Source organism: Stegodyphus dumicola, chromosome 8 (assembly GCF_044657685.1).
Source record: "Stegodyphus dumicola isolate Sdum_Otavi_A_Nest chromosome 8, ASM4465768v1".
Classification (NCBI taxonomy): domain Eukaryota; kingdom Metazoa; phylum Arthropoda; class Arachnida; order Araneae; family Eresidae; genus Stegodyphus; species Stegodyphus dumicola.
Genome location: NC_140775.1, coordinates 156,086,273 through 156,108,716, shown reverse-complemented (window position 1 = coordinate 156,108,716; position 22,444 = coordinate 156,086,273). Strand labels below are relative to the sequence as shown.

Here is a 22,444-nt window from a genome sequence, read left to right as displayed (position 1 = left end):
TGACTTGTTAATTCTTAAACTACGCACGTAGACTGACAGAGCTGTGTAGATGGAAAAGATGGACTTGCAGACAGACGTAGCCGAATTCAACATAAATTTATTATTGGATAAAACATTTTTGGAGACGCAATAATTTATTAATTATGGGTGTAGTGCGCATCCCATACTTTTAAAACTTAGCCATCTTCAAACAATGAATGATACAGAAACCAGAGTTGCACATGGTAGCTAGAGTATGAAAAAAGGGGTAAAGAAGGAGCGTAATTGGATTGTAGCGGTATTTATAGTTACATTTTTCTTTAATCTGATTGTTTAAGAATTATACGCAAAGCAGAAGGTTAAGATGACGTAATGCAGAATTAGTTTACAGGTATGACGAAGTTTCGAAAATGTATATCACTATTTTAGAACGGAAAAGAGGAATTGCCCAAATTAAAAAGAGGAATTAAGGGGCTGTTGTTAATTTAAAGTATAATTCAGAGTTATACATTTTTTTATTTTACGTATATATACAGGGAGAAAGGTGTCCATTCAGTTTTAAGGGTATCAACTTGCAAAGCCGATTATCTAAAAGTACTTTCTCAGTTTTCTACAGTTTCTCTTGACTTCAATGCATTTATTACTACTATCATTAAATGTTGTATTCCAAAGGCAAAATTTATCTCAATCTTCAAACTATTCCTGATCGTCATCTTTCAAATCAATTTCATCGTTATAATAATGTTAAATTTGCAAATGCTGCCTCAGCGTTTGAAAGAAACAAAGAAAGAAAAAAGTGTCTCTTGCGGCCAAGTCTGATAAATGCGATGGATAGCGACAAGGTGCTAAAATCCACAGCATTCTGGGAAATATGATCTGGGAAATATGAACCTTAGATGGTAGGAAGCTGTTGTGCAAAAGAAAAAATCTTCTTCTGAGTTGTCACAATGTTTTACCTTTATACCCCATTGGAACAGTTTAGAATAATAAATTATCTTTATATTATGTGGCATGATCCGTATAGCGGTTAGCGATGCTGTCTACAGCAGTGGTCGCCAACCGGTGGTCCACGGACAACCAGTGGTCCTTGCAAACGTTTAGATGGTCCGCAGGAAAAGTGGGGCATTATTTATATTTTTAATCAAGATTCAGTTTAAAAAATGAAGAGTAACAAAAACCTACTGCGAAATATGTATCATACTTTTTTAAAAATTTTAGTACTACCTTTAGCGAAATTTTTTCTGAATTTAGCGACTTTTTAGCTACTTTTACAGGTATATCTAGCGACATTTGAAAGTGAGAGTTGGCTGGATATGCTGCTGTTATCTATAGTAGCGAGATCTAGAATTCTCTTTCCTTTTGAATTACAAGCATATGCTATTGTAGTCGTTAATAATACAGTTTTTCTCCGTGTCAATATTCAACTTGATGGATTTTTATGAGAACCATCTGCATTCTTGTTTACAATTGTATCACTGGAAATTTCCGTTTTTGTTTTGTCTAATTGTTGATCTATGATGCCATTGCTGAGTAAGCGATGATTATTGTGTTTACAGTAATTAAAAATTGGCGGCACAATATTTTCAGTTTATTGATCTTGCTCTGCGTCTGCCGGTTTGTTCTTGCTTTTTGTGAAGTTCCTTTTCAGTGATATAGAAATGTGAAGCTTTTTGTACAAAAAGGCAAGATTTTTGTACTTTTCATATAATTTTTCAATGTGAGCGAAATATGTGTATCAGTGAGGTGAGATGTTAATAGTGTTTTAATTGTTACTCACAATCAGGGGCGTAGCCTGAATTTCCATAAAGACATGCTGCTGAACACCAAATGTTTCAAAAATTATATCAACAAATGAAAATTCGAATTACGTGTATTGGAAAGTTGAATATTGTTTTTCAGTATTAATATGTTTTTTTAAGATCTGATTTAAGGTTTCCTTTCTTAAAAATTCTTATTAGAGGTCCGCCAAATATAAAATTATATATGTAGTGGTCCGTGAAGTTCTAAGGGTTGACGACTGCTGGTCTACAGTATCGATAGGCTTGGGCTTCCCGTGCTGTGCTGGTCTTCCTCGATAGAGAGGGTGTTCGACTATTGTCCTGGTCAATACTTCTTCAGATTTCTCACCCACTGAAAACATCTGGTCATGGGTTGCCGAGAGACTGGCACCCCACCACTCACCAGCCGCTATGATTGATGAATTCTGTCATAAACTTGAAGCCACGTGGAATGAAATATCCGTGTCTGTTATCCAAGCTCAGTTCGACTGTCCGCCCAGCCGGATTACAGCGTCTGTTTCTTCCAGAGGCGGCAGCTCTGTGAAAAGAATTCTGGACCCAGTGTATCTCCAACACCCTTTAAGTTTAATTATGTCTTCCTCCCATTATAGTATATTTGTACAATAAATAAGCTTCTGCTATTTTTCTTCCTGGTGCAGCAATTTTAATGGCCAGCAGAGTATCTTAATAGAGAAACATAGCATCGTCTTATTGCTGTTAATTTTCGGGTTAAACATTACAGAATAAAAGATTTTATTTTCATTTTCGCTATTGGTTAAGTATACCCGTTATTCCGTTACATAAGAATCACGTGATAATCATTAATTCTGAAATGAGACACTTCAGAAGGATTTACTATAAATAGTTTACTATTTTTAGGTAGAAAGGGGAGTTAAAAACTTGTTAAAAAAGAAAAAGGAGACTTAAGAAAGAAACTTTAGGGGTTATTACAAATTAAAGACAAAATTTATCTTGCATACGTATAAATTAAAATTGTAAAAAAAAAAAAAAAAAAAAAAAAAAAAAAAAAAAATATTATGTTGCCCATAATAACAACTTATTTTGCAAACAATAAAGGGTTAGAAAACAATTTGTAGCGCAACATTTGTTGAAAGTCAAATATTTCGATGACTCGTGACAGCAACTTTCATCGACCGTAACTTTTAGTGTAACTGTGGTATAATTTGTTAGTTTCGATTCCCTTCATTTTTTATATTATGTATAAATGTAGGTATAATACATTTTTGGGGAAAGTTTTAATTTTAAAATCCCCAAAATTCCCAATAGCACCTCCGTATTCATTTCTTTAGACTTTTATTAGCTGTGATGTTTTGAGGTTTGTTTGGTTTGTTTAGTTATGGCAAAAAGTACACTAGGACTATCTACCTAAGGGGTACTTTCATGGGGCTTTATAAGGAAAACTAACTCATATGCACGTTACACATAGGAAAAACCACGAAAACACTCATGCAGCCAGTCCGTTCGCCTGGAATCTCATAAATAAGAAATTATCAGTGCTCAACGACTTTTACTGCCGACTGTTGGTAGACCATTTTACTGATATTTTAAAAATTTCAAGTATGTTATAAGGATAAACTATCTGTCTTTAATGAGATTAGAAATTAAAAGGTTTGTTCTTTACGTGTTTTGAATTTCCAAGGTAATATTAGAATCTGCACTGTAGTAACATGAAAGTTTATCCATATGATGTATTTTTATTATTATACCCATATCCGATTATCCATATGATAAGTGCACAAAACTGTAACCATATACAATAACCCTACTTTGTGAACTTTGTTTTATTTAAACCTGGCTGCACTGATACGAAGAGGACAACACTGAATTGATTACTCTGTAAACCAGTAGATCAGATTGTATTTAATTTATATAAAATTTTTAAAATGGCACATATATGTTCTCTAGAGTAAAGATTCTAAATACATTATACGCAAAAGTTAAGGTTGTGAAATTTTTGTTGACTTTACTGTAATTTATAGCTTATGTCGGATTTATGGGTCAAGTTCATTTTTATGTATTGCACTGATTAATTACTTTTATTTCATATTAAATGATTTCCCTGGAAGTGAAAACATTAATTTGAAAGGTAGCATCAGAAAACTTTCGGAAAAAAAATCTTTGTTTGTGTTAAGTGAATTTTATCCCTGTGAGGACATCTGAATATGCCCTGACGCTGCCAATATTACAGTAGAGGATTTATAAAACTCATTTATATTATATGTTTTTAATTTCAGAAATAGTTTACATTTTTTATTTCAATTTTCTCATAAAAATTATTCGAATTGTTCCTGTTTTTAAGCTACACTATTATTAATTGTTATAATGCGCTTTTCCAAGTTCATGCATGAAATATAGTTTCATAGTTTAAAAATAGTAATTTTATTATTATTATTATTATTGTTGATGTTGAGAACTTCGAAGTCGAAAATTAAGTGATAAGCTATTCCAATTTCTAATGCTAAACAGTCTGGCGATGGATTATTGGAAATACTCCCCATCCTTCAACCACGCAGTTAAATTAAATATTACTGTTGACCTGAATTGTGCTTAATTTTACTACATGTTATCAGCAACATTAGAAAAATATTCGAAAACAAATATAATCGGTACTCGATAAGCCAAAGTTGCCGAAAGAAGAAAAGACTTCGAATAATAAATATTGAAGTTACTAAGAAGCGTTCACATTAATTCTACATTCTGATACTCACTTCCACTTTTCAGAAATTTTAAAATATGAACTTAACGTAACGAGACGTGAACGAAACTCTAGTGTGAAAAATTTTATACAATAATTTTTCCTTATATCTTAGAAAATACCTTATATTAGTATATAAATTCATTCGTTTTAAAATATTTTAACAAAATATACTTCAATCAGAGATAGCGGGCAATCGCAATCGCTCAACAATTTATCGCCAAAAAAAAAAAAAAAGACTTTTAGTTTTGGCAACCCTGCTAAGTTTGCACGTGATAATCGCAGCGGAGATTAATATTAAAGCAAGTTTCAAGGCGTTGGTGCGTTGATAATACCGTAATTGTATTCCATCCTTTTTAGAGTAATATTTGTAAGTCTGCTAAGCCTGAAAAATGACAAGACTACTTGAAAGGTAAATATCAATTATATTTGAAGTTGTTGAGTAGCATTTTAATATCTGATAATTAATAAAAGAACAAAATACCTATGAAAAGATAAAGAACTTGGTCTTATTTGGATGTTACGATGATTCCTTTAGCGTTAAAAACATATTTAGCAAGACCTGAAAATATTATGTAGTCATTCATAGCAAAAACTATTGCATATTTTTGGTTTCCTCTAAATAAACTGCATTCAGATATTATTTAACTCAAGATATACCTCATCAAATTAGTCGAACGCAAAATGAATTAAATAGTTTTGCATTGTTTATCTGTCACTACGTTAAACAAAAGTAAGATGTGGAGATCATAGCTGTTTTCATCGCAGTAATAAATATTGTGAAGAAAAAATAAAAATAGTTACATTAAGAAAACACATAACGAAAACTGCAATTTAATTTTTTGAATTTAAAAGATGATGCAAATTTGTGCCCTCACAGTGTAGAGTTTATCAGAAAGTTCTGGTAGAAAATCTTTTAGAATTACCTCGTGCATACTTCTGATGTTTCTCTTTCTAAAAGAAACAGAATGAGAATACGCCCTTTACATTTCTTATCTAGAAGAAACTTTCGATTTCTTCTAAATAAGAAATTTACGAATTTCTGTGAACTGGAATTTATTGACATTTAAATTAAATTAAATATTACTGTTGACCTGAATTGTGCTTAATTTTACTACATGTTATCAGCAATATTAGAAAAATATTCGAAAACAAATATAATCGGTACTCGATAAGCCAAAGTTGCCGAAAGAAGAAAAGACTTCGAATAATAAATATTGAAGTTACTAAGAAGCGTTCACATTAATTCTACATTCTGATACTCACTTCCACTTTTCAGAAATTTTAAAATATGAACTTAACGTAACGAGACGTGAACGAAACTCTAGTGTGAAAAATTTTATACAATATTTTTTCCTTATATCTTAGAAAATACCTTATATTAGTATATAAATTCATTCGTTTTAAAATATTTTAACAAAATATACTTCAATCAGAGATAGCGGGCAATCGCAATCGCTCAACAATTTATCGCCAAAAAAAAAAAAAAAGACTTTTAGTTTTGGCAACCCTGCTAAGTTTGCACGTGATAATCGCAGCGGAGATTAATATTAAAGCAAGTTTCAAGGCGTTGGTGCGTTGATAATACCGTAATTGTATTCCATCCTTTTTAGAGTAATATTTGTAAGTCTGCTAAGCCTGAAAAATGACAAGACTACTTGAAAGGTAAATATCAATTATATTTGAAGTTGTTGAGTAGCATTTTAATATCTGATAATTAATAAAAGAACAAAATACCTATGAAAAGATAAAGAACTTGGTCTTATTTGGATGTTACGATGATTCCTTTAGCGTTAAAAACATATTTAGCAAGACCTGAAAATATTATGTAGTCATTCATAGCAAAAACTATTGCATATTTTTGGTTTCCTCTAAATAAACTGCATTCAGATATTATTTAACTCAAGATATACCTCATCAAATTAGTCGAACGCAAAATGAATTAAATAGTTTTGCATTGTTTATCTGTCACTACGTTAAACAAAAGTAAGATGTGGAGATCATAGTTGTTTTCATCGCAGTAATAAATATTGTGAAGAAAAAATAAAAATAGTTACATTAAGAAAACACATATGTAAATATTGCATCCAACATGTAAATATTGCACAATTATTAAAATTCACTTTTTGAATAAGCATAATACTCATTTTTGACATATGACTTTCAAATAAAACTTCTGTGAAACAGAAGTGTTTGATAGTTTGCACTTTACCAGAAAATTTTATTTTTTATCACTATAATATTTTGTCTTTGGTTTATTTAATTATGGCAAAGCACTCGAGGATACCCCTCGAGTGCTTGCCGAAGAGGAAGGATGCCTTCGTGGAGGACTTTATAAGGGAAACTGTCTCGTCGAATATAGGTTGCACATCTGGAAAAACATGAAAACGCCTATGCAGCTGCCCGTCAGCCGGTATTCAAGCCCTGGATCGAATTAACAATATTCAGCGACTTTAACGCTCGGCCGGTGGCGGGCTTTCTTTTATGCAGATAATAGTATGCAAATTAGTTAAAGATAACATGTTAGAGAAAAGAGCTTCTGGGTGAGAATTAGAGAGAAATTCTGTCTGAAGTCAACGTATAGTTTATAAATGGCATTAAAAACACTTTTTAACAGCTCGAAAGTGCACTTTTTAATTTATACAGTTATTTCATTTTTTAATAATGCTTCCATCAAATTGGTATAAATTAAAATGCACTCAATTTAGAAATTTTCATGTACCCAGCTGATCATTTGTGTGAATATTTTCAACTTTGCTGTAGTTATAAAAGATATTTTTATCGCCTTATATTGCTCCAATTGGTGTAAAAACACTTTATGATGGCTTTCTCACTTTTATAACATTTTTTTTACCCTTTAAAAATTTTTAATGTGGCGTTACATTGTAATCTGGAGCTTTCAGATTGCAATTTTGCACCTTTCTGGTCCAAAGGAGCGTTATCCCAGATCGACAATTAGTCTGGAAACGGCATTTTACGTCAGTTCACTATAAATGGAGATCACTCTTTAAATTGTTGCCACCAAATATTATCGCCCAGTATTACATTTAAAGAAATTAAGTAATGAAGATTCAAGCATGAATGTATGTATGTTTCTCGCATTGTGAAAAAACGACGGTACCTAGAAGCATCAAATTTTGAATACCGTGGTCCTTCAACCGAATATGAGCAACTGGAAGCCGGAATTTTATATTTGTTTTATTTCCTGTTTTATCAAATTTTAACGAATTTTAGATTAACAAACTCAAAGCGAGAAGTGGCAATGCTGTACAGAAAGAAGCATTTTTATCTCGAGCGCGCGAGACTGTCTGTCGAAAATTCTAAAGATATGATATTTTTATATATTGTGTGATATTGCTGTCGAATTGAATTTTGTGTGTTTTAAGTGCATAGAGCATGATATTTAATAAATATTGAAAAAATGCCAACAAACACACAAAACATTGAAAAAATGCCCCTTTGGACATAATATAAATTCTGAAAGCTTTCAGATTTCTTTTACTTTATTTTTATCATGCGAATATTAATAAAATCTTATTGCCGTCAAAAATATGAAAACATACTTAAAAGGTGCAACACTTTAAAATGTATCACTCAGTTTACTGATAATCACGGTATCATCATGATTTGAAAAATAAACGAAAATCTTATTACAGATTGAAATCAGATTCCTATTTCGGAAGCAAACGATTTATTTCTCAAAATATTGTCATCTCTATCAGACGTAAAATATTAAGATTAAAACGGTGTTCCGAATGTAAGATGACATTTTACTTTAAACGAAAGTATGTTTACATAATTTTTCTTCAAGATATAATATTTATTCCACTGATTTACATTTTTACAGGACAGCAAGATTGCGCCTATCGTTGGCAAGAGCCTTGAACCCATACAGGGGACAGCACGACTTCAGTTTGCACCCAATTTTGAAGGAGAGCCCACCTGGGGAACGGGCCCTAGGGTCCCTCACCCCTCTTACCCCACCACAAACCTCTTGAGAGAACTTCCAGATCTTCGCATATTTAGAGTGCCCCCATGGCGCACAGACACGGTATATTTACAAACCTTATATGCCTTCTCCGGGATTCGAGCCTGAGAACTTTGCTATCGCAGTAGGCTCGTCTAACCACTATACCATCTGGGCGGTACATGCATATTTAAACGAGGTTGACGACATCAAGCTGTAAATATAATTTGAAAAGTCGTGAAGCCTCAGGGTTAGGGTCTTAAGCTTAGATCGATCTTTATATTTCCCCGGCATATATATTGGTACTCCTTTATAAACAGTATTAAATTTTAAATGCAAATTTTATATTATAAAAAAATATTTATTTAAATTAAATTTCCCGGTTTTGGCGATGTAATACACATTATTAAAATAGAGTTTTGAATTAAATGTAAGTTACTTTTTATGAAAAATATATTTAGTAGTTTCTGTGACAAAAACATTAGAGCATTCTAATTTAAAAACAAAAAATATGAGGTGATTCATAGTAATTTTTAAATTTCAATGATTAAGAATTCATACTTTCTTTCTGGCTATACAGATTAATAGAATTGACATTAAAATATCATTTGCTCACTAAATTATATTTAAAAGTTTGATATATCATCATTGCTATAATAGACTTTAAATGCACTAATAAGTTTCCATTTCTTTTTGGCAACAAAATGTCCCCCTCCCCCCCCCCCAAAAAAAAAAAAAAAAAAAAAAACATATAATTTTTACTGTATAAGAGAGGAAAAAAGAGAGCCGCTACGAAAATAAATCGCAATTATAAACTGCAAAGAACTCACAAAGACAGTAACATCCAGGTTAAATGTAAATAACACTCAGTGTATTATAATAACATTCTGGTAAATAGCGAGAGATTAGAAGACTTACTGAACAAGAAGACGCGGCGATAAATTATTGAAAAAGAGTTGTTTCAAGTATTATCGCATTGCATTAGGCTGTGTCGCAAGCCTAGCAGTACTATAAAACTATAAAACTAGTACTATAAAATGAAGGTGTATTCAAGATTGATAAGAAGACGATTACATGCAATTTATTGTACCTTTTGAACAGCCACCCTTCATTTTTAAAGCAGGCCAAAAGTACAAGAACTCAGATAAAAGTAAATGAAATAAAAGGAATTTTTTTGACGAAAATCATTATTCATATCTCTCATGCAGATAACACACGATATAACTGTCCAAATACGAACTGAGATAAAAATAAATACAATAGAAGATTTTTTAAGCCTAAAGGACGTTAGCCCAAAAGGGCTATTAATTTCCTATTGGCACTTTGCATCCAAAACTTTAAATGTCCATTTCACTTTTCAAATTGTTGCCACAAAATATTATCTCCCTGTGTTATATTTAAAGAAATTAAGTAACGAAGAATCTGCATAAATGTTTCTGAAGTGTATGTATGTGTTCTTTCATTATGATAAAACAACGGTGCCTAGATTCATCAAATTTTGAATAACTTAATCCTTCACCAAATACGGGCATGTGGAAGCCATAATTTGAAATTTGTTTTTTTATCGATTTCATATTTTGTAACACTGCAACGAGTTTTCGATTAACAAACTCAACGATTTCATATCGAGCAATGGCAACACTGTACGGGAAAGAAAAAGAAAAAAAAAAAAAAAAAAGAGCATATTTGTCTCTAGCGCGCGAGACTGTGTATCGGAAATTCTGCAGATATGCTCATTTTAAAATTATCTTGCGATATTGCCGTTGAACTGAATTTTATGCTTTAAGTGCGAAGTACATGATATTTAATAAACAAAGGTAACCTACAAAATGTTAAAAAAGCGCCCTTTTTTGGGGGGTAATGTAAATAAAATCTGAAGGTTTTTCAGATTTTTTTTTTAAACGAAACGAAAATCATTATATGTGATACACGATATAACTGTCCAGATGTTAAAGAAACATCTTGGTATTGTGGATTATCCGGAGGTCCAAGCTAATCGGAGGAGCCAAAAGTAAATTTTGGTTGCCATCTCCGAAGCTGTTTCTTCGGCTGCTATGAAGTAACTATGGCGACGATTTCTCTTTCACCCTCCTCCCCCTCTTATAAAACGACACTGAGAATGTTTTTCAACCTAAATCCTATAAGGTTCTCGAACTCTTGGATCTTTCACATAATAATAAGAAGAAAGATGAAATTCCTTAATACATTCTTAAACAAACCAAAAAAAAAAAAAAAAAAAAAAAAAAAAAACATTACGACGCACCGAGAAGAGATAAAGCAAATTGAAAACAAATTGATATGCATACAGGTTTCAACGGAAAATGCAAATTTTACATTTTAGCTGCCAATGAATGAACGGTTGTCGCTACAGCGCATCTGATCTGTTAACTGGCAGGATATTTAATAGGAGAAATTACGATTGTAGGTCATAAATTCTTCGCGAATTTCATTCCGTGTACTCTGGTAGACAGTAACTATGCCTCGCATACAGGTGCGCGAACGATATGCGCAGATGTCAGAAATTGAGAGAGGTCGTGTAGTGGACTCAAACAAGCCGGTTGGTTTTATCGGCGAATAGCTTGACATTTGAGCAGGAACGATGCCACTATTAGACGATGTTAGCAGGAATGGGTGAACCATGGCCGCACACAGGGTCAAGAACGAAGCGGTAGGCCTAGAGAAACGACAGAACGTGAAGACCGAGCAATCGTCAGAGCGGCACTTACAGCCCCAGATGCATCATTATCATCGATTTTACGTACAACTAGTACTTCAGTGACCTCAAGGACCATTCATAGACGGCTCACAGAAAGGGGGCTGAGGACTACAGCGCCCCTTGCGCCGACTACCATTGACCTCTGCACAACGTCAAGCACGTTTGCAGTGGTGTCGGGCTCATTCGCAATGAAATGTCACTGACTGGAGTAGAATAGTCTTCAGTGATGAACCCCGCTTTTATCTGAGCCCCGATGACCAGCGAAGGCGAGTCTGGAGACAGCGGTGTGATACCAACTTGACTGTCTTCCGGCAGACAGACCGACAACCAGGAGTGATGGTCTGGGGTGCCATTTCATTTCATAGTAGGACCCCTCTGGTTGTCATCCGTCGCAACCTTGCACAGCGGTACGTCGACGAAGTTCTAAAGCCCGTTGTGTTGCCCTTCATGTCACGCCACCTTGGGCTTACATTTCAGCAAGGTAATGCCCGCCCCCACACTGCACATGTTTCTACTGCTTGCCTTAGTGCTTGCCGAACATTACCTTGGCCAGCAAGGTCGCCGGATCTCTCTCGTATTGAGCACGTTTGGAGCATTATGGGCAGGGCCCTCCAATTAGCTCAGAATGTTGACGATCTAATGCGCCAGTTGGTCAGAATTTGGCACGACATCCGCAACCTCTATCAATTGATGCCAAGCCGAATAACTGCTTGCATAAGGACCAGAGGTGGACAAACGCGTTACTGACTTTTTCCCTTTGTGAAGCTCTATCACTTCAATAAATCATCCAATTTTTCTCAAACTGTAATCATTTGTTTTTCTCTACATGTACATCTACCGATTTTCGTCCCATTCGGATAACTCTTTCTTGGTGCGTCTTTTTTTTTTTTTTTTTTTTTTGTCTAAGTTTTTAACTGGAACAAAATTGAGATCTGCGAGTAATGAAAAAAAATTATATGAACACAGTTTTTAAAAATACATCCATCTAATATTTAGAGGATATAAACGAAATTTAGTAAATAAAATACATAATTGAAACTCTTGAATGTTGAGATTCATTTTCGCGGTATAATACAAAAAAAGTAATTGAGTAACATTTGAAATTTTTTGCATTTTTAAATTACTTTTTGAGGTAAATCAAGTTTTGAGGGGAAAGGATTACTTCAAAAATTAACGTGGATAAATACTAAACATGGAGCTGTAAATTCTCTGTAGAAATTTAATAGTGTGGCACTCAAGGTTTCTGTGATTGGTGATCTAGTTCCACTGAAATTACAGCATGCATGTTTCCTTTAATGAACACATCTGTTGGATTGAAAAGAATACATTTTTTCAAAATTTAGAGTACCGTTTAACGCTTTTGTAAGTTACAGCTCATAAGGATCGAATGCCGAAATGTACGAAGATTCGAGCTTTCGGATGTCCCATCGAATCACGGATTCTTTTTTTGCCAGCAAGACCTGGCAACCATTTACACAACGAGAATACATACGGGGAAATGGGCTATTTCTTTATAGGATGGCTATTATTATACTGATTTACGACTTTGATTTAGATATTCAAATCACAAATAAGCATCTTTTTTACTTATACTACATTTTTATGCCATTTCTTCACGACAAGTATTTTCTGTTTAGTATTTAACAGATCTGAATTAATTTTAACAAGTATCAAGATAGGAAAATTTTCAATTTCCTCATTTTCATTACATTTTTCTATTCGAAAAATATTATTATATTGCCTCGTACATCCCTAAATTTTAGGAGAAAATTTATAGATCTAGTAATAAGCGCCTAGCATTTAAATTTGATCTTATGTTAATTAGGGCGTCAAATAAGTATGGTGTGCAACTGTAGGATACAGGTGTAGGGGCAAATTATATTGAAATAACGTATAAAATAGATTTTAATTTAAATGTATTTATTTCAGAAAAATATTCCAATGCATTTGTTTCAAAGTTCAAATTTTCAAACATGAATTTTTAAAAGTTTATAAAAAATCATTGAAATCTTTTATAACGCTATTTATGTTTCCTTTAAATTATTCTTTTCTTGGACGCTGCAACTCTTTTCTATGCATTACCAGTTTTGCTGTTCTGTCATCTAACTCTTGTCTACCACTGACTCTTGTCTCTTTCGCAATGTCTTGATGAAGTGTTTCTCTCTGCAAAACCAAGTACATTAAAAGACATCTTCAAACTTAATGTTTTGAGTTTCATTTGTAGAATTTCCATACTGTATTTGTAATTGTACAACTAGTTCTCATAAAATGCCTTTACAGATCTGTTGAAAGTGCTCAAGGCTTGTTTTATGAGCTGTCCATTTTTATTTCAAGCCTTTCATCTTTCAAGTTTAAGGATTTTAGAGTCGATGAAAATCTTTACTTTAAATTTTGCTCTGGAAATTGTTTGAAAATTTTTCTCCTAAGAAGTAATTAAAAACACTTATTTTTAGATAGTACCTTTTTTTTTAAACTCTTTGTTTCATGAACTATTTTCTTTTTCACTCTAAATCAGACTGGAAAGTTTTTTTGGGGGGAGGGCCAAGAGGGATCCGAGCTTTTATTATTCTCAAAGTCCACACGTATACAGCATTTAATTACGTGGTACTTATGATACACTTTAAAAGCGTCCAAAAACGTTCTTTGCAAATTCTATGCTCTGTAGAGTAACCGTAAATGAAACAAAATATGTCCAAAAAATTTACTGTAATAGACATTTAAACACTTGTTACTTGAACAATACCCCAAATAATAGCTTCTAATCGAATAAACGACAAAATGATAAATTTCTATCGAAATACACTATCGAGAATTTATAATGCTGTTTACTCTCATAATTAAAGATAAAATATTTTCGAATAAACTCTTATAATGTATTCTCTCCCGCCTTACAGTATACCTTCATGGTGTAACGGTAGCACACTCAACGAGTATTCGAGAGGTCCAGGGTTCGAGTCCCGGTAAGGGCATTGCATTTCACTTCTCTTGCTTCAAAAATACCTAATGACTTTACAGTGGCGTCTGAACTAAAAAGTGGTGGATAATAATTTGTCACTGTTTTTTGAACCTCAGTCGCCCGTTAAAAGGGGAATTTTCTCCCTCCTTCCAACATGCCTTCGTGGTGTAACAGTAGCACCCTCGGCGCGTATTCAAGAGGTCCAGGTTCGAGACCTGGCGAGGGCATTGCACGTTTTTTCAACTTCCTGACATTAAAAAAATTAATAAATAAAAAATATGACTGCACGCTTATAACTTAGAAAACAAAGTACTGGATATATGAGTATTTGATAGGGATGTCTCATTGTTCAGTAAAACTGGAGATTAAAAGGAAATAGCTCTTAGATCTCATACCCTTACTATTTTCCATCTGCCTTTATTTATTTCTTAATGTTATCATTTCTATGCATGTAAATATTTACAAACATTTAATGTATTCTTCACTACAAAGTTTCTACAAATGCAGTAAAAGCTATCAAAAGAGGAATTAAAACAACTTCTAGCATCTATGCAAATGTCATATAATGGTGCATTTTAGAAAATATATATATGCACGCATGCCTCAGCGGGGGGCTTAGGATTATTCGTGTATGATTTTTAAAATATTAAAAATTTGTGTTCGGTACATCAAGGTGTTTCAAGGACAGATTTAATTAAATTTTACTTATTACTAATTTGTTCCTTTGGAGTTCATTAGAGCATAACGACTTCCGCAGTTTCCTCCTGCTTTACAATTTTTGCCCTCGGGTAGAAAATGCTCCGCGTCGGTAAGTCCTTGAAAGCAGGTTTACCTTAGCAGAGACGCCAAGTCTTTCTTTTGCTTCCTCGGCGTTGGGTTGTGCAATGTGGAGGCGAATGGATACATCATTACAAAAGCCTCAGACTCAGAAAGTGAAACAGGAGGACTAGAATGCACAGAAGCAGTTATAAATATTGTTTAACCTGAAAAAGTAAAGCAGTAACTTAAATAATTAATTGCCGAGGCCTGCAGGAAGAAGAGTGAGTTTTTAATTTGATATCATGTTTGAGGAATTACAGATTAGAATGTAAGTTCGCGACAAATAATAGCGATTATGCAGGACTCTAGGGAACTGAGGATTGCGTTATAAGAAATCTTAAATTCCTGATCTGATTTAAATCCAGGAAGCTCATTTCTACGTAGTTTCCCCTCCCCCCGTCCCTACTGCCCTTATGTGTATTTAGCATCTGCGTGAAAAATAAAACTTGCAGGTAAGAAAAAATTCTATACTAATTTATAATATTATCGCCAATATATTTTTTAACTTCATTTCAACGTTGAAAACTTGGTTTAATAAATTATATCAAAATGTTGTGTTATTTATATTAAAAAAAAAAGGAAGCAAAATATTTGAAGGATATTTTATTGGCTTATATTCTAGCAAATTTTGTTTCATTGTTTCATTAAAAATGTTATTTACATTTAAAAAAAGGAAGCAAAATATTTGAAGGATATTTTATTGGCTTACATTCTAACAAATTTTGTTTCCTTGTTTCATTAAAAATGTTATTTACATTTAAAAAAAGGAAGCAAAATATTTATAGGAATTTTTGTTGGTTTATATTTTAGCGGATTTCCTTTCGTTGAACTTAAAACCCTTATAAATCCTGTCTCATTTAAGTATCTTAAGCACGTGATATTAAATACTTCTTGATTGTTTAAAAAGGAAAGAAGTTTTCGATTTGGAATTGTTAATAGACTTGCACATTTTGTGCTGTGAAGATACAAATTTAGGAAGACTTTTCTTCTATTCGTCAGATTCTTTAAATTAAAATCTGAAGAATGAAGTCGCAAGTAATATTTCTGTGTGCTTAATAATATATCTATTTTAATGAGCAGCTGAGATTTTTTAATATAGAAGTGTAACATGCTTATACACTGCATTTTATGCTTTCTTTAAATTATTCTTAATGTTAGCCAAAAACATTTTGCTTTAAGTACCAGCCCTAGTACTTTAACAAACATTAAACGTGGCGTCTCACCTTGAATGATTCTTCGAAGGCTTTTCTTTTTTAATTAGTTTCGAGGTTGAGGTGTTTCTTTACGTCACTGAGCGAAAGTGAGCAAGAGGCAATTAGAACAATTTTATTCGAAAACTTTTTCCTTTGTCCTTGGGCTGTCAAACCTTCTTTCGGGTACTGTTATCAGTTGAAAGCACTATCTGTTTATAATAACGGGCAGATTAAAGCCATTGATATATAGAAAAAGTTATTTCTTTAAGATTCCAGTAATTAACTACTGTACTGTTCTTTAACTGACGTACAAATAATCATATTTTAGCTGTACTGAAATTGCAGGGTGTCACAGGGACTCTTGTACAGAGATATTATAGAGACAGAGTACAGAGTTATATTATAGAGATAGAGACAGAGTATCTTGTACAGAGATATTATAGAGACAGAGATATTTCAGATCAGATTTACTATGCAGTGATAGTACTAAAGCACGATATTGTTAATTTTACTATGCAGTGATAAGTAATTATCAAGAATCATAAAGATCTTTAGTTTATGACAGTGACTTTTAAATTTATAAGTAAAAGAATTCCTTGTGCGGGAGCTCTTGTGCATTTACAATTTTTTTCTATTTACCAGAAATGCGGAGGTTGTTTTGTTGCTGTGATCTCATCCTTTGGGCAATTGGTAAATTACTTCAGGGCTTCCTGATTTTGGATTTTCCAAGGATGATCTTCGCTCTCATTGTGAGTGGGTCCGCCTTATTGGTGACTCTTCGATTCCTGTATAGATTTTTGTTTCCCAAGGACGAGAAAGACTATGAAGGATACAAAGAAAGATGGTTCGGCAAGGATCTTAGTTCGCTGCCTAGCGATGGTATGTAACGAATCTTATTTACCTTATATTTTACTTTAATGACATATTTAACTTATATTAACTTCATATCAAATTAAACAGTAGTAAGAAGCCTTTCTTAATTCGGTACTTTTCCGTTTCGCCGGCGCAAATCTCGCCAAGCAGACTTTGTTGGCGACAACATACAGTATACACATAAAAAATGTTAATTCTAAGAATTTTTTTTTTTATTGTGAAGGCATAAACATTTTAATATGGTTTAAAATTTTGTAAAAAGCCAATAAATAAAGACAATAAATTTGTAAAAAGACATTAATTTAAGAATTTACTATGATTTCATGGTTCAAAATCCTGATTCGCCGGTTCGTATCACGTGACCCCAAGTGATCTCATCTCACGTAAACTACGCTACTAAAATTTAATTCGCTCAGTAATAATCTACATTAATTTTAAGTTAAATCTTAATTTGGAATACAAGTTTAAATGCAAGAATTATTTCAATTCGTACGAATAGCTTACTCAGAAATTATGTAAAACCGCAGTGCTTTACTTCGCTAGTGCATTCTCATTAGAATTGATGAATTTAACACTTGATTTCGCCTTCGGATGAGCGGTGTAATTGCGTTCTAATTGACTTAATTACCGTGAATTGTCTTAGGGGATAAAATTTAAATATCGTGTAAAAATTCTATATTATTGTATGCCAGTATTGAAAGAAACAATCTGATAAGAAATGGCTTCAACTTGTTTTGAAACTGAGGCGTAAAAGGTTACCAGCGAAGATATTCCGTCTGGCATCAGTTAAACCATTATTGGCGACTTTATCGTTTGCGCCGGCAAAACGGAAAAGTACCCTTAATTCTTTATTATATGGTTTCAAATCTGAGGAAAATATGAAACAATTTTGACTCTGCTTTGAAGCAGCAGAATGTCCTGTGGATTCTTGTACAATTAAAGCAAATACATCATACAAGTATATGTATTTGTGAATTAATAAATTTATCGTACGGAGATCATAAAAAGCTCTTTAAATGTCATGAAAAATTCTTATCTGTTTGTGTGCGTATTTCCGTGTTTACCGCTATGGGTAAATATTTCTAATTATCATATTAGAATTCCGATTTTTTTATTTTTTGTTAAAATGGTATTGCTCTGCAGGGATGCCAGTCTATGCTGTTCTTGCTTTTGTTTCTCTGAGGGCGTACAATGGTAGACGAAAATACTGGCACGCAGCCAACTCATCTTCTTTGTGTGAACTAAGCAGGAAAAATATTAGTCATCAATTAAGCTTGATAAAACATAGTCCAATAAATTTTTACAATGATCAGTTAGTAAGTAAGAAATGAAAAAAAAAAATGGAAGCATATGCCATTATCAATTATTTAATATTGAAAATTTCAGAAATTATTTTCGTGATCTGGATGGATAAAAGCTTTGGCGTAGTTATTTTAATATGGCAAAAGAAACGAAGGCTATCTGAATAAGAGGAACGATGCCTTCCTGAAAGACTTTCGAACAGAAACTGGTTCCTATTTATTTTATCGACAAAACCACGAAAACCAACTATGCAGCTCGCCCATTCGCCTGAGTTCAAATTAGGGTCAACTATTAGCATTCAAAGGTCTTAACCATTCGCATACTGATGAGACAGTTTTGACATAAAACGTTATTTGTACAAATAAACTTGGTTGTATCATTTTTAATGATTAACACGGAAGAGTATACGAAATTTCAAGTTTCTTTTATCTATAGCAAACATAAAAAGCGTTATGATTTTAATTTGTTTACTGTTTTTATCAAAAGTGCTAAGGGCTCGAAGCAACAATACGGGGGGGGGGAGTTAAATTCATCTTGCTTGGGCATAAACAGAATAAATCATATCCAGAAAGCAAGAAGCTTACGAATAAATCGATGTCTCTGCGACATGTAACTAAACGTTTCGAACTGAAATGTAACTTGAAAAATAAACCTTCATAATTAACCTTCAGGAAAAAAGCGGTCTTTCATCAAGAAAAATTCTAATTTAATTTAAAAGTTTTAATTAATTAAATAAAGTTTCAATAAAACTAAATAAAGTCATAGGGAAGAAAGCTAATTTCAATACTGTTCCACAGAAAATTGAGAATTGTTTAAAAAAAGCTACGTATTGCCAAAATTTACTCAAAAGGAAAATAATAATAAATTTGTTTTTGCAGAAGAGCTCTTGAAACAACTTTAAACCATTTTAATCAAATGTAATACTTTCAGATGAAAACAAATTCAACCTAATTTGCTACAAAACCAAATTTGACTTTGCAGATAAATTGAAGGTTGAAGAAGCAATCTTTGAACCCACTCTGAAGCATAAGGCTCAAACTGTATTGTTTTAGGGTTGCATGTTAGCCATTGATGAGAGAAACCTTTTAATTATTGAGAATGTAATGGATAGAATTTTATATTTGAACACCGAAGCACAATCTTCAGTAAAAGACACACACACACATATATATGGGTAGGTGGAGCCAAAAAAATTTACAGCATCAGCATTTGAAAAGTAATTATTGTGGTGAGAATGCTTTATCCCCAGGGTGTAGGTAGATGGCACTAGTTGTTTAGTAGCGGTTAGGGTAAGTTTGAGAGCGATTGAAATGGTAAGACTTTTAGAAAAGTGGGATCTCGCTTGAAAGTGTGAGGCATGATTCGTTGTCCTGACTGGTGCAAACTTCCTGGCATGTTGAGTGATAGTGCCGACCTCCTGCATGGCAATGCCTGGCCCCATACTGCTAACCAAACTCAAGAATTGCTGCAAAAGTTTAAGTGAGAAATCTGAAGTCTACCCCTTCCCCCGCGCCCTATAGCCCATGGAGGTAGGAAAGGGAGGAGGGGCCATTCCGCGCTAGAAGTGAAGCACTGCTTTGAAGCTTGGGTCACCAGACGGGGTGTTCTTTGTTTACATTCAGAAGCTCGCTTGACAAAATTCTGATAGTATTTCGACACACGACAGTTCCATAGAAATCGAAAAAGGGACACTCTCGCATGAAAGAAACATTCATAGTGTGATGGATAATAGCAATTTGTATAATTAAGACACAATAACACAATATATATATACAATAACACAATATAACAATTTGTATAGTTTACTGACATTTACGCAAAAATCACATCTTGGTTATTTTTCGATAACTAACAACAGCGATTTTGAATATGAATTTGTTTTATAAAATTCTAAGCAGTTGCACTACAAAAATATAGATTTTAAGAAAATTGCTAAAAGAGATCTGCCAAAATTTATTTTCTAGAAGATTTGAAAAGTTTGAAACTTGATGGCTAAATGTAAATATAAAATTATGTATGTTAAAACATTTGTAATTAGGCACATAGGTCAGATTAAGTTTTTATTAAATAGAGTAACGCATGCAAGGGCTATCTGCCTAAAGAGAGAGATGCCATCGTGAAGGAATTTTGAAGAAAAACTGACCTTTGAGTGGGTATTAAAAATAATACTTATAATTTTCATTCAAATTATATTCATATATATTTTTTATGTAAAACTTTCGGGTGTATGCTAAATTAGTGTAAATTACTTTACACGAAAAATATAGTGAATGCACAGAAATTAAAGATTTGCACATGCCGGAAATGATAAATAGGAAATATGTATGGGTATTTATGCATGTGCTTGCAAAAAGCATGTATCTGCCTTTGACAAAATACTTAAATATTCATTAAATTATTTATAAATGTATTTGAAATGAAGAATTTATTCACTTATAAACAACTGTGAAAGTACTGTGAAGAAATCTAATGATTAAATGTATCTAATTTATAATGATTATAAATGTTATCTAAATATATAATAACCTTAATATTGAATTGTAAACATAAATTGAAATCCTGTTGACAAATACGTTATAAAACTATTTAAGCAAGAATTGTTCGTATTGGAAAGCAGTCTGTTAAAAGGTATGGTAAAGCAAATGCTATGAGATGCGCACTTAAGAACGTAATAAAGAGTTTTGGAATATGTATTGTTGAAATGAAGGGTAAAAAAAAAAAAATCTGATAAGTATAATTAAAAGAATTATTCCCTTTACATTTTATAATAACTCAGTTACAAGTTTTAAATAATACTTTAAAAAAAAAAACTTATTTTATTCCCTTTCAGAAATGTTCAGAGAAAGTCAAATACTATTTAATACCTATTTAATTATTAGGAATTAGCGAAATACTTATTTAAAGTATTTCGCTAATTCTAATAATTCTCTAATTTAAAATGAACCGAATAGAGCATTAATTATAAATTGACTTACATTTTTCAATTTAAAAGAAGCCAAAAAATCATGTCATATTTAAGAAAGTATTTTAGGAAGAAGCTCTATAAATAGAAAAGAAATAATGCATAATTTTAATATTAATAATACAATAAACTTTGATCTTAATTTTTGTACCTTAACCGAATAAAATCGAATTACCTTAATTTTTTTTTCTGGTGTAATTAACGAAAACTTGTGAAAATATTTCATTCAAATTAAACCATTCTGAGAAAAACTGTCCTGTGAAAAATATAGCATTTAATTCCGTTCAGACTGAAATGTTGTTTAAAAATATGTTGTTTTCACATACTTAGGACTCTGAAGTGTTGTAGAAAAAGAAAATATATACATTTATATGTATATTTGCGACGTAATTACAAAATATTTACACCCGAACGCGTCAAATCCCATAGAACTCAATGGTAAATGACCCAATGTTTTGGTCACCACGTAGGGATCGCCGGTGCTTCAGAGCAGGGTACGGAGAAACTTGTTTAGGGCGACTCCATCTTACTTCCTACCTCCATGCTATAGCCCAATGACTATTTTTTCCCCCGAAATTGAAGGAACATTTATCTGGAATGTGGGTTCTCTTCAACGCTACCGAGAACTGTCTCAGTGGGCAGGGACGTGATTTCTTCCAAGCCAGGTTAAATAAGTTGGTCTTGTGTTCAGATAAATGCATAAATAGATTTGGTGATTATATGGAAAAATGATAGGCAAATATGCCTCTTATTCCCTTTTGTATTTTCTGTCTATTGTTAATAAATAATTTTTTATCACCCTTTCAACCTTTTTTCTTGGATAAACCCTCATATATATGCATATATACGTTACCAAAATTTTAAATGCTATTTAAAAAAAATTAAAGTACACTTTAAATTTTATCTAGCGATTATTTAAAAAAATGTCCATAAACAGTAATAATGATGCAGAGAAAAAAATTCCAGTCTATTTTTTGACTGAAATCTAAAGGATGATGTCTACAAGAAATTTCTCTTGATTACATTTTGTAAGTCAAACGTGTTAATAGCTAAATATCAAATTTTCATACTGACATATATTTTAAATATTTCTTATACGTTGAATTAATTAATTTAATATAAACAAATTGCGAAAAATTTTCAAGTGGGACCAAATTTGGGAATAAATAATGACAACCAACTT

The 22,444-nt window shown here is 32.6% G+C and overlaps 1 protein-coding gene across 3 annotated transcripts in view; it reads left to right on the top strand.

Moving 5' to 3' along the window:
• Window positions 1-5,981: 5,981 nt before the first annotated feature.
• LOC118180616 (epoxide hydrolase 1-like) overlaps window positions 5,982-22,444 on the top strand; it is a 43,321-nt gene continuing 26,858 nt past the window's right edge. Inside the window, exons 1-2 of one of the 3 annotated variants that reach the window (XM_035349687.2) lie at window positions 5,982-6,138; window positions 16,767-17,003. In XM_035349687.2, coding sequence (XP_035205578.1) covers window positions 16,769-17,003 — 235 coding nt within the window. In that variant the 5' untranslated portion in view covers window positions 5,982-6,138; window positions 16,767-16,768. Of the gene's footprint in view, window positions 6,139-14,992; window positions 15,384-16,766; window positions 17,004-22,444 lie in introns of those variants that run through there. The other 2 variants (XM_035349693.2, XM_035349701.2) reach the window with 2 other exon arrangements.